The 14,413-nt window shown below is 43.6% G+C and overlaps 1 protein-coding gene across 1 annotated transcript in view; it reads left to right on the forward strand.

The window, feature by feature from the left end:
- Positions 1 to 2,884: 2,884 nt before the first annotated feature.
- SLC29A1 (solute carrier family 29 member 1 (Augustine blood group)) overlaps positions 2,885 to 14,413 on the forward strand; it is a 61,116-nt gene continuing 49,587 nt past the window's right edge. Inside the window, exon 1 of the mRNA XM_082251665.1 lies at positions 2,885 to 2,948. Within this exon, the coding sequence (XP_082107791.1) occupies positions 2,916 to 2,948 (33 nt within the window). The 5' untranslated portion in view covers positions 2,885 to 2,915. The remainder of the gene's footprint in view (positions 2,949 to 14,413) is intronic.

Raw genomic sequence — 14,413 nt, forward strand, 5'->3', positions numbered from 1 at the left:
CCTGCAGCTACAGGAGGAAAAAGGAGGACAGTGATTTATCTACAAGCTGCCCCCGCTGCCCCTTCTATCCAGGTGTACAGGGGAGCCGCACAGACCCCCTGGAGCATGGGGCCCGGTTGCAATCACAACCCCTGTAGTTACACCTCTGACCTTTGGATATACTCTTTGCTATATATAGATTATCTATGTGTGATTGGCATGACCATATTACTAATTATAATACATTTACATTTTAGAAAACAATAGTACCCATCGCTACACCTCTGAAGAAGGACTCCACTATTAGTCCGAAACATATTAGGTGTCTTATAACAAAGGTGTAATAGACAATCTGGAAACATAAAGATAAATCCACAACACTAACAGCGCTAATGAACACAGTCTGCTCATAACAATATAATAATATAATATAAAGGTCACTCCCGTGTGGGAGGGATGATGTCAAAAGATGGAGTTTTCAATCACAAGACAGTTCCAGTAAGTGACAATCCGAATCCCAGGGAAAGGGTGTGAAGGATTACTTAATCGTCCACCAAAAATCCACCAATCACCGGTGCTCCCCCTCTCTCCTGGAACTCACCAGATCAATGATCAAAATTCTCCCTCAGAGTATATTCCGATCACCATACATATGTCTCCAAACTCGTGAAACCGAAACTCCATGTAAACCTTATTAGCCTTCATATAGAACTCCATTCATAGTAGCATGTAAATGAAGAGTAGGGGCACATAGTGTAATTCCGCAATTTTAATGGATTAAAATATAACACAAAGCACCCTGCTCCCCTCAAGGTTTCTACTTTGGCTCTCAGTGGAAGTCCTTACGACGAAACGCGTCAGGGCGTGTGTGCGCGATCGCCTGTTACTATTGCTACGCCTGGCCACGCTACGGTCTCCTGGAGAGTATGGGTCGGATCTAGTGGTGGGTCATGGAGCGTACATGTTTTATCGAATGCCTTCATTCCAATCTTTTGCTGTAAGTAGAAACCTTGAGGGGAGCGGGGTGCTTTGTGTTATATTTTAATCCATTAAAATTGCGGAATTACACTATGTGCCCCTACCCTTCATTTTCATCATGCTACTATGAATGGAGTTCTATATGAAGGCTAATAAGGTTTACATGGAGTTTCGGTTTCACGAGTTTGAAGACATATATATGGTGATCGGAATATACTCTGAGGGAGAATTTTGATCATTGATCTGGTGAGTTCCAGTTACTGCGGCAGTCAGCCCCGGCCAGGCAGAGTGACGTAGGTCTACGTCGCTCGCCTGTCACTGGGTTTTGAGCCAATAGCGGGCGAGCGCGCGCCCGCCGAGGCGCGCGCCCGCTGAGGCTCGTTCACGGAGGAGTGCGGGCGTGTGACCGGCGGACCCGATGTCCGCCGGTCACACTACGATCGTCGGTAGAGCTGGAGAAACAAGCCGCCTGTCATTCTCCCCTGTGTAAAATGGAGATCAGACGGTTCTACTATGTAGAACCGTTGATCTCTGTTTTTACACCAGTAGCCATGTCCCATCACAGTTAGAATCACGCCCCTAGGGACACACTTAACCCCTCCCTCTCCAATACAGTTAACCCCTTCCCTGCCAGTGTCATTTTTGCAGTAACAGTGCATATATATAGCACTGATTACTGCAGTAATGTCACTGGTAACCCCAAAAGTGTCAAAAATGTCAGTCAAGGGTCCGATCTGTTCGCCGCAATGTCGCAGTACCGCAAAAAAAACGCAGATCGCCGCCATTACTCGTTAAAAAAAAAAACACCAAAAATGACAAAAATCTTTCCCTTTGTTAGTAAACACGATAACTTTTGCGCAAACCAATCAAAATACGCTTTTTGCGATTTTTTTTACCAAACATATGTAGCGTAAAACAATTTGGCCGAAAATGTTAAAAAATTTTGATTTTTACATTTTTTTGGGGGGGAATTTCATATAAAAAAATGTGAAAAATATTGTTATTTTTGCAAAAATTACGCTCTTTTTTTGTTTATAGCGCATGATCAAAAAATCGCATAGGTGATCAAATACAACCAAAAGAAAGCTCTGTTTGTGGGAAAAAAAGGACGTGAAATTCGTTTAGGTACAGCGTCGCACGACCGCGCAATTGTCCGTCAAAGTCACGCAGTAAAAAATCGCAAAAAAACCCCTGGTCTTTTAGCAGCCAAATCCTCCGGGGCTTAAGTGGTTAATGTCTAAACCGCTGGCAGCAAAAGTGAGTACACCCCTAAGTGACAATGTTTAAAATGGACCCAAAGTGTCAATATTTTGTGTGGCCACCATTATTTTTCAGCACTGCCTTAACCCTCTTGGGCATGGAGTTCACCAGAGCTTCACAGGTTGCCACTGGCAGACTATGGCATGGATGGGATGTGAGCTGTGATCTCAGTCACAAGTTCAGGTGAAGGAACTGCGCTCAACAGGAATGCAAATGTTTCCTAAATGGCGTGCAGCATGTGTGGGACATGTGATCTCCACAGACAGGCTGCCGGATTGTCAGCTGGCTCCGGCGTATCGGGCCCTGGGCAATGCTGCATCACAGGATATTGCAGGATAGGGAGCGTCACCGACATGAGAGTCCTACATTTCACATTCAGGTATGTCACACTGACCGCACAACCGTCTGCCAGCGCAGGAAGAGCCATCATCTGGGGCCCCAAGACACAGAGGGAGATAGAAAAGGAAGGGTCACACTGAAAGATGTCTAAATTATCTACAACCACAACGTCCCTCCTGTAAAGTATAACAGTGATGTCACTTCTGTATAATATAACTTATATCTGGAGAGCAGTGATGTCACTCCTGTATAATATAACTTATATCTGGAGAGCAGTGATGTCATACCTGTATAATATATTTTATATCTGGAGAGCGGTGATGTCACTCCTGTATAATATAACCTGCATCTGGGAAGCGATGATGTCACTCCTGTATAATATCTTACATCTGGTGAGCGGAGATATTACTTCTGCATAATATATCATATATGTGGGGAATGGTGATGTCACTCCTGTATAATATATCTTATATCTGGAGAGTGGTGATGTCACTCCTGTATAATATATCTTATATCTGGAGAGCGGTGATGTCACTCCTGTATAATATATCTTATATCTGGAGAGCGGTGATGTCACTCCTGTATAATATATCTTATATCTGGAGAGTGGTGATGTAACTCCTGTATAATATATCTTATATTTGGAGAGCGGTGATGTCACTTCTGTATAATATATCTTATATCTGGAGAGCAGTGATGTCTCTTCTGTATAATATATCTTCTATCTGGAGAGTGTTGATGTCACTCCTGTATAATATATCTTATATCTGGAGAGCTGTGATGTCACTCTGTATAATATATCTTATATCTGGAGAGCGGTGATGTCTCTTCTGTATAATATATCTTATATCTGGAGAGTGGTGATGTCCCTCCTGTATAATATATCTTATATCTGGAGAGCGGTGATGTCACTCCTGTATAATATATCTTATATCTGGAGAGTGGTGATGTCTCTTCTGTATAATATATCTTATATCTGGAGAGTGGTGATGTAACTCCTGTATAATATATCTTATATCTGGAGAGCAGTGATGTCACTCCTGTATAATATATCTTATATCTGGAGAGCAGTGATGTCACTCCTGTATAATATATCTTATATCTGGAGAGCGGTGATGTCACTCCTGTATAATATATCTTATATCTGGAGAGCAGTGATGTCACTCCTGTATAATATATCTTATATCTGGAGAGCAGTGATGTCACTCCTGTATAATATATCTTATATCTGGAGAGCAGTGATGTCACTCCTGTATAATATATCTTATATCTAGAGAGCGGTGATGTCACTCCTGTATAATATATCTTATATCTGGAGAGCGGTGATGTCACTCCTGTATAATATATCTTATATCTGGAGAGCGGTGATGTCACTCCTGTATAATATATCTTATATCTGGAGAGCGGTGATGTCACTCCTGTATACAGTAATCCCCCGCTCGATCGCGGTTCAGTTTTTGCGGTCCCGGTAATTCGCGGTTTTTTTTTGTAATGTTATTTTACTATATAAATCATTAAAAATGAAATATTTTTGTGTTTTCCATAGCTCTTGCTCTGTCTCTTAGTATCTTTGTGTTTAAATGAGTTTCTATTGTTTTAAAAGTGTGTTTAAAGACCTTAAAATGCTTTTACACGTACAGTGACAGTAAAATAAACACGCCTACAATGCATTTTAATCGGGTTTTTCTATTTCGCGGAATTTCACTTTTCGCGGCTGGGTCGGGAACGTAACCCCCGCAATGGAGGGGGGTTTACTGTAATATATCTTATAGCTGGAGAGTGGTGATGTCACTCCTGTACAATATATCTTATATCTGGAGAGCAGTGATGTCACTCCTGTATAATATATCTTATATCTGGAGAGCGGTGATGTCACTCCTGTATAATATATCTTATATCTGGAGAGTGGTGATGTCACTCCTGTATAATATAACTTATATCTGGAGAGCGGTGATGTCACTCCTGTATAATATATCTTATATCTGGAGGGCGGTGATGTCACTCCTGTATAATATATCTTATATCTGGAGAGCGGTGATGTCACTCTGTATAATATATCTTATATCTGGAGAGCGGTGATGTCACTCTGTATAATATATCTTATATCTGGAGAGTGGTGATGTCATTCCTGTATAATATATCTTATATCTGGAGGGCGGTGATGTCATTCCTGTATAATATATCCTGTATCTGGAGAGCTGTGATGTCACTCTGTATAATATATCTTATATCTGGAGGGCGGTGATGTCACTCCTGTATAATATATCTTATATCTGGAGAGCAGTGATGTCACTCCTGTATAATATATCTTATATCTGGAGAGCGGTGATGTCACTCCTGTATAATATATCTTATATCTGGAGAGCGGTGATGTCACTCTGTATAATATATCTTATATCTGGAGAGCAGTGATGTCACTCCTGTATAATATATCTTATATCTGGAGGGCGGTGATGTCACTCCTGTATAATATATCTTATATCTGGAGAGCAGTGATGTCACTCCTGTATAATATATCTTATATCTGGAGGGCGGTGATGTCATTCCTGTATAATATATCTTATATCTGGAGGGCGGTGATGTCATTCCTGTATAATATATCTTATATCTGGAGAGCTGTGATGTCACTCTGTATAATATATCTTATATCTGGAGAGCGGTGATGTAACTCCTATATAATATATCTTATATCTGGAGGGCGGTGATGTCACTCCTGTATAATATATCTTATATGTGGAGAGCGGTGATGTCACTCCTGTATAATATATCTTATATCTGGAGAACAGTGATGTCACTCCTGTATAATATATCTTATATCTGGAGAGCGTTGATAAAACTCCTGTATAATATATCTTATATCTGGAGAGCGGTGATGTCACTCCTGTATAATATATCTTATATCTGGAGAGCGGTGATGTCACTCCTGTATAAGTTAATTCCCCACCTTGGAGCGCTCCACCTGCTGCTGGCAGGTCTGATTGTATATAATGAGATTTTCTCCTGAATTATCCCCAGTTCCTCTCACGAGATGCAGACAGAACAGAAGCGTTATCCCCGTCACATGATTGGCCGTGAAATGTCACATCGAGCGTTCTGCATATTCTAGATAGACAAGGACAAATCACATGCACTCTCACCCCTTTCCTGAGATTGTACAGAGGAAAATCATTTTATCAACCAACCAACATTATCACAAATACAATTATCCCTGACACACCCAGAGCCATAATTTCCAAGATTTCCAAAAGTATAAACCAGAGGCTCTGGATGGACAGTTGGATAAATGGCTCTATATTTAGAATGTATCTGGTCTATAAACCAGTGGCTCTGGATAGACAGTTGGATAAATGGTTCTATATTTAGGATGTATCTGGTCTATAATCCAGAAGCTCTGGATGAACAGTTGGATAAATGGTTTATATATTTAGGATGTATCTGGTCTATAAACCAGAGGTCCTGGGTGGACAGTTGAAGGCTTGGAGGACATTCTGGTACTTGTAGTTCATGGTCGCCCCTGACATTCGCTCATTCCACCACTCGCTCTGCGTTTCCTTAGCTGTGATCCGGCATCTTCTCTCCTCACAATTATTATTAAATACCAAGAATTGTTCTTCCAGATGTGGCGATCACAGGAGGGCGTTTTTTGATATCGGGGTAATAAATTATAATTTCTGGAGGAAACGTGACCGCACATCGCCCAGTTCACAATCTGTTTTCTTTCTTGAAGTTTTGGCATGCAAGCCTCATCATTACAGCCTTCAGAGAGCCCCCCAGGGACCCAGAAATCTGCACGTGAGGAAAGAACGATCGTTCAGGGAAGTTGGGGATTGAGTTTTCCACATTTAGTTCAGGAAAAGGCCAGGTAGAGGCGCTGGGAAAAGGTGGCCGGATACGGCGATCCATTGATAGAAACAACATTGCTAATTGTATCTGGCAATTAATATGTGACCGGAGGGGACGGCGGACCCGGGAATGCGAAGGTCTGAGATCTGGAATTCGCAGGTCTTCACAGGTCACCGTGGAAAACTGCGCTTCAGATGGACATGTTGTTGCCGGCGCAGATAGGGGTCGGATTCTGTCCAATGATATGGATACAAAATTTGCAACACAAGATACAATCTATAGACGGGATGGAGCCAGTGATGGGAAGTCTGCAGAGATATGAGGGGTTTTTATTAAAGAGCAAACATTTGAGGCAACCCACTGGATTCCATTTTACTTTAACTACTTCCGAACCGCCCGTCGCCAATTTACTTCGGCAGGCTGGCCCTCCTGCGCGAACCGACATAGGTATATGTCAATCACACGCCTGCAGCTAGGGGGCGAGCGTGCGCCGCCGGCGGCACGCTCCCGTCCCCACTCGTCAGCGGGGGACTCCGATGCACGGGGCAGGCGGCACCGATTGCCGCTGGCCACCCGCAATCGCTCCCCGCTGAGAGAGAAGAACGGTCAGCTGTTGTAAACACATCTGACCGTTCTTCTCTCTGGAACGATCACAGAGCTCCTGTGATCCTTCTATATAGGATCACAGGTCTCTATGATCATTTCACAAGCCCCTCCCCCATACAGTTAGAAAACACTCCCCTTGGCTCACAATTAACCCTTTGATCGCCCCTAGATTAACCCCTTCCCTGACAGTGTCATTATTACAGTAACAGTGCATATTTGTTTCAAAGGGCTCCTTCTATATAGGATCACAGGTCTCTATGGTCATTTCACAAGCCCCTCCCCCATACAGTTAGAAAACACTCCCCGAGGCTCACACTTAACCCTTTGATCGCCCCTGGGTTAACCCCTTCCCTGCCAGTGTCATTATTACAGTAACGGTGCATATTTGTTTCACAGGGCTCCTTCTATATAGGATCACAGGTCTCTATGGCCATTTCACAAGCCCCTCCCCCATACAGTTAGAAAACACTCCCCTTGGCTCACAATTAACCCTTTGATCGCCCCTAGATTAACCCCTTCCCTGACAGTGTCATTATTACAGTAACAGTGCATATTTGTTTCAAAGGGCTCCTTCTATATAGGATCACAGGTCTCTATGGTCATTTCACAAGCCCCTCCCCCATACAGTTAGAAAACACTCCCCGAGGCTCACACTTAACCCTTTGATCGCCCCTGGGTTAACCCCTTCCCTGCCAGTGTCATTATTACAGTAACGGTGCATATTTGTTTCACAGGGCTCCTTCTATATAGGATCACAGGTCTCTATGGCCATTTCACAAGCCCCTCCCCCATACAGTTAGAAAACACTCCCTGAGGCTCACACTTAACCCTTTGATCGCCCCTGGGTTAACCCCTTCCTTGCCAGTGTCATTATTATAGTAACAGTGCATATTTTTAGCACTGATTACTGTATTAATGTCACTGGTCCCCCCCAAAAGTGTCAAAAATGTCAGTCAGGGGTCCGATCTGTCCGCCGCAATGTCGCAGTCCCGCAAAAAATCTCAGATCGCTGCCATTACTAGTAAAAAAATAAAAATGACATAAATCTTTCCCGTAGTTAGTAGACGCAATGACTTTTGCGCAAACCAATCAGAATACGCTTATTGCGATTTTTTTTTTTTTTACCAAAAATATGTAGCAGAAAACAAATTGGCCTAAAATGTTAAAAAATTTTGATTTTTACTTTTTTTTGAGAGAGAGAATTTCATATAAAAAAATGTGAAAAATATTGTTATTTTTTTCAAAATTGTTGCTCTTTTTTTGTTTATAGCGCAAAAAATAAAAATCGCACAGGTGATCAAATACCACCAAAAGAAAGCTCTGTTTGTGGGGAAAAAAAGGCGTCAATTTCATTTGGGTACAGCCTTCGCACTACCATGCAATTGTCCGTTTATAGTCACGCAGTGCTGAATCGCAAAATATGGCCTGCTCAGGAATGGGGTAAAATCTTCTGGTTTTAAAGCGGTTAAAAATCCGCTCATTGAGATTTTTTTTGTCAAAGACATGTAGCTAAATACATTTTGGCCTAAATATATGACAACAATTTAATATATTGGATATTTTTTAACTGTCAAAGTAGAAAATGTCAATTTTTTTCGCAAAATTTTTGCTTTTTTTTTATTAATATCGCAAAAAATGAAAAGTGCAGAGGTGATCAAATACCCCCAAAAGAAAGCTCTGTTTGTGGGAAAAAAAGGACGTAAATTTTGTTTGGGTACAGCGTTGCATGACCGCGCAATTGTTAGTTAAAGTCGCACAGTGCCAAGTTGCAAAAAATGGCCTTGACGTAAAGCAGGAAAATCCTCCGGTGGTTAAGGAAAGTGGGGTGACATCCGCAGGCAGGGAACACGTGGAACCCCCATAATGGGTATTTAAAGAGCTCTCGTTATGGATGCCCACCCGCCGCTGTGCCACACCGCTATCACATGATCAGATGGACAAATATAGCTCAGCAGCCGTGTCTATTAATACATCCGTGTGATGGGGAAATAATTAACCCCTTTTCTGCCCAGCGCAAGCAGACCAGGGAATCCACTCTGGGGAAGTTGGGGAGCCAGAGGCTCCTGTTTCATAGGTTGCTGGCTACAATATGGTGATGGGGGGCCACTATTTTCAGTAACTTCTCATTAGGGGACCACCCCACTTCGATCTATGATTACGTGTAAGGAACATGTGTAACAGGGTGTTAGGGACTTCTTTTTATGTCTAACAGGTTATCAGGGGCCCCTCTTATTTGAAAGTGGGAGTCAGAAGCCTATTTTTTTTATCTATAACTGCAGGGGTGTCCAAATTATGGCCCTCAAGCTGTTCAGGAACTACAATTCCCATCATGCCTAGTTATGTCTGTGAATGTCAGAGATTTACAATGCCTCGTGGGAATTGTAGTTCCTGAACAGCTGGAGGGCCGTAGTTTGGAAACCCCTGTATAACTGGATGTCTGGAAATCCTCTTTTCTGTAACAGGATGTCCACAGCCCTCTTATCTTTAACAAGGTCTCAAGGGCCCTTCTGAACTATAACAAGGATTCAGGGACCCCCTTATCTATAATAGGGTGTCAAAGGACCCTCTATTCCAGGGATTCCCAAACTACGGCCCTGCAGCTGTTGCAGAACTATACATACTATGAGGCATTGTAAAACTCTGACATTCACATACATGGCTAGGCATGATGGGAATTGTAGTTCCTGAACAACTGCAGGGCCGTAGTTTGAACTCTGTACGTAGCGCACTCCTGAACTCTGTACGTAGCGCACTCCTGAACTCTGTACGTAGCGCACTCCTGAACTCTGTACGCAGCGCACTCCTGAACTCTGTACGCAGCGCACTCCTGAACTCTGTACGCAGCGCACTCATGAACTCTGTACGTAGCGCACTTCTGAACGCTGCACTCTGTACGCAGTGCACTCCTGAACTCTGTACGCAGTGCACTCCTGAACTCTGTATGTAGCGCACTCCTGAACTCTGTACGTAGCACACTCCTAAACTCTGTACGTAGCACACTCCTGCACTCTGTACGCAGTGCACTCCTGAACTCTGTACGTAGCGCACTCCTGAACTCTGTACGTAGCGCACTCCTAAACTCTGTACGTAGCACACTCCTGAACTCTGTACGTAGCGCACTCCTGAACTCTGTACGTAGCGCACTCCTGAACTCTGTATGTAGCGCACTCATGAACTCTGTACGTAACGCACTCATGAACTCTGTACGTAGCGCACTCATGAACTCTGTACGCAGCGCACTCATGAACTCTGTACGCAGCGCACTCATGAACTCTGTACGCAGCGCACTCCTGAACTCTGTACGCAGCGCACTCATGAACTCTGTACGTAACGCACTTCTGAACGCTGCACTCTGTACGCAGTGCACTCCTGAACTCTGTACGTAGTGCACTCCTGAACTCTGTACGTAGCGCACTCCTAAACTCTGTACGTAGCACACTCCTGAACTCTGTACGTAGCGCACTCCTGAACTCTGTACGTAGCGCACTCATGAACTCTGTGCGTAGCGCACTCATGAACTCTGTGCGTAGCGCACTCATGAACTCTGTACGTAGCGCACTCATGAACTCTGTACGTAGCGCACTCATGAACTCTGTACGTAGCGCACTCATGAACTCTGTACGTAGCGCACTCCTGAACTCTGTATGTAGCGCACTCCTGAACTCTGTACGTAGCGCACTTATGAACTCTGTATGTAGCGCACTCATGAACTCTGTATGTAGCGCACTCATGAACTCTGTATGTAGCGCACTCATGAACTCTGTATGTAGCGCACTCATGAACTCTGTATGTAGCGCACTCCTGAACTCTGTATGCAGCGCACTCATGAACTCTGTACGTAGCACACTTCTGCACGCTGCACTCTGTACGCAGTGCACTCATGAACTCTGTACGTAGCGCACTCATGAACTCTGTACGTAGCGCACTCATGATGAACTCTGTACGTAGCGCACTCATGAACTCTGTACGTAGCGCACTCCTGAACTCTGTATGTAGCGCACTTCTGAACACTGCACTCTGTACGCAGCGCACTCCTGAACTCTGTATGTAGCGCACTTCTGAACACTGCACTCTGTACGCAGCGCACTCCTGAACTCTGTACTTTATACAGAGCGTACTCTTGAACCATGCACTTTATATGTAGCACACTCCTGAACTCTGCATACATAGTCTTACAGATACAACTGGCCCTTTGAGGGAAACCATAATGCTGATGTGGTCCTCGATGAAATTGAGTTTGACACCCCTGCTCTAATCTATACCAAGATTCCCAGGGCTTTTTACCTCTACCAGAATGGATGAGCCCCCTTATCTACACCAGGGTGTCAGGGTTATCAAAAACAGAATGTCCAGAGCCTTCTTATCTACACAGGATGTCAAGGGCCATTCTTACCTATAACAGGGTGTCAGGGGAGCCTAATTTCTGTAACAAGATGTCTAGGGCTGTCTTATCTGCAATATAATGTCTGGGGGGTCTTTCTAACAGGGTGTCAGGGGTCCCTCTTCTCTGTCACAGATTGCAAAAGGCCACTTCTTGCAGCAGGGTGTAAGGGGCCCTTCTTCACTGTCACAGGGTGTCATGAGCCCCTCTTCTCTGTCACAATGTGTCAGGGGCCCATCTTCTCTGTAACAGGTTGTCAGGGGCCCTCTTACCTATAACAGTGTGTCAGACTCCCTTCTTCTCTGTCACAGGGTGCCAGGGACTCCTCTTCTCTGTCACAGGGTGCAAAAGGCCCCTTTTTCGAGTAGGGTGTCAGGGACCCTTTTCTCTGTTACAGAGGGTCAAGAGCCTATCCTCTCTATAACAGGGAGTCAGGTGCCCTTCACTGTGACCAGGTATCAGGGGTCCCTTTTTTTTGTCACGGGATGTATTGGGCCCCCTCTTTTATCAGGACATCCGGGTCCCCACTTTTCTATCATGGGTGTCAGGGCCCATCTTCTCTGTAACAGGTTGTCAGGGTTCTTTTTACCTATATCAGGGTGTCGGGCTCCCCCACTTCTCTATCACAGAGTGCCAGCAACCCACCTTCTTTGTAACAGGTTGTCAGGGTCCGTCTTACCAATTACAAGGGGTCAAGGGCCACTGTTCTCTGTCATAGGATGCTAAAAGCCCCTTCTTGTAGCAGGGCATCAGGTGCTCCCCTTTTCTGTCACAGGGTGTCAAGGGCCTATCTTCTTTGTAACAGACTGTCAAAGGCCCTCTTACCTATAACAGGGAGTCCGGCGCCCTTCTTTACTGTCCCAGGGTGTCAGGGCCCCTCTTCTCTGTAACAGGATGCAAGGGGCTCCTTCTTTTAGTAGGGTGTCAGGGGCCCCTTTTCCCTATTACAGGTTTCAGGGGCTCCTCCTCTCTGTAACAGGTTGTCAGGGTCCTTCTTACCTATAACAGGGGCCTCTCATATCTAACAATGGTGCAGGGACCTGGCAGGCTCTTTTTTTTGATGAATGCACAGAAACTATCAGACATCTGGTGAAGTCTCTCTGTGCAGAGTGGAAAGTTACTGATTATGTGCAGATGTTTTGAAGGAGGGAATCGCTGCCAAAGAGTAATATTTCTCTCTCGCTGCCCAAGGGAAAAGAGTGTTTTTTCCAGTATATGATTTCCTCCTCCTACCAGTAGTGGGAGCTCTTCCTTCCTTTGACCACCCATAGAGAGCTGGTACTCTCTGGAACGCCATCGGCTCAGTCTTTCTTGCTCTCTAGACTATCACAGCTATTCCAAGGTCCCTCAAGACATAACACTTCCTTGTATCTCAAGAATATTTGTTCACGTATCTGCACTTCCACAGAACGCCTTTATCAAATGGAAATCATTTTATCGCGGTTCTACAGAAGGAGAAGTAGAATTACTCACAGGGTGTGTCCTCTAATTTATAATTGCATGCATCATATATAATAGGGGGAGTAGAACTGGGGGGGAATCCATAGTGGAGAAGGATCTGGGTGTTCTGGAAGATCATAATCTTAATAATAGCATGCAATGCCAAGCTGCGGTTTCCAAAGCGAGCAAAGTCCTTTCTTGTATTAACAGAGGCATGAACTCCAGAGAAAGAGATATAATTTTGCCCCTGTACAAATCATTAGTAAGACCTCATCTGGAATATGCAGTTCAGTTTTGAGCACCAGTTCTCAAAAAGGATATCCGGGAACTGGAGAAAGTGCAGAGAAGGGCAACCAAACTGATAAGGAGCATGGAGGAGCTCAGCTATGAGGAAAGATTAGAGGAACTGAATTTATTCCCTCCTGAGAAGAGGAGATTAAGGAGGGATATGATCACCATGTATAATACATAAGGGGGGTATGATCACCATGTATAATACATAAGGGGGGATATGATCTCCATGTATAAATACATAAGGGGGGATATGATCACCATGTATAAATACATAAGGGGGGATATGATCTCCATGTATAAATACATAAGAGGGGATATGATCAACATGTATAAATACGTAAGAGGGGATATTATCACCATGTATAAATGCATAAGGGGGGGATATGATCTCCATGTATAAATACATAAGGGGGGGGATATGATCTCCATGTATAAATACATAAGGGGTGATATGATCACCATGTATAAATACATAAGGGGGGGATATGATCACCATGTATAAATACATAAGAGGGGATATGATCAACATGTATAAATACGTAAGAGGGGATATTATCACCATGTATAAATGCATAAGGGGGGGATATGATCTCCATGTATAAATACATAAGGGGGGGGGGATATGATCTCCATGTATAAATACATAAGGGGTGATATGATCACCATGTATAAATACATAAGGGGGGGATATGATCACCATGTATAAATACATAAGGGGGGATATGATCACCATGTATAAATACATAAGGGGTGATATGATCTCCATGTATAAATACATAGGGGGTGATATGATCACCATGTATAAATACATAAGGGGGGATATGATCTCCATGTATAAATACATAGGGGGTGATATGATCACCATGTATAAATACATAAGGGGTGGGGATATGATCACCATGTATAAATACATAAGGGGGGATATGATCTCCATGTATAAATACATAAGGGGGGGGGATATGATCTCCATGTATAAATACATAAGGGGGGGATATGATCTCCATGTATAAATACATAGGGGGGGGATATGATCTCCATGTATAAATACATAAGGGGGGGATATGATCACCATGTATAAATACATAAGGGGGGATATGATCTTCATGTATAAATACATAAGGGGGGATATGATCTCCATGTATAAATACATAGGGGGGGATATGATCTCCATGTATAAATACATAGGGGGTGATATGATCTCTATGTATAAATACATAAGGGGGGATATGATCACCATGTATAAATACATAAGGGGTCCATATAGTGAACCTGGTGTTTGAGTTTTTCACTTTA

This window comes from Pelophylax lessonae (assembly GCF_965119305.1).
Source record: "Pelophylax lessonae genome assembly, chromosome: 3".
Taxonomy (NCBI): domain Eukaryota; kingdom Metazoa; phylum Chordata; class Amphibia; order Anura; family Ranidae; genus Pelophylax; species Pelophylax lessonae.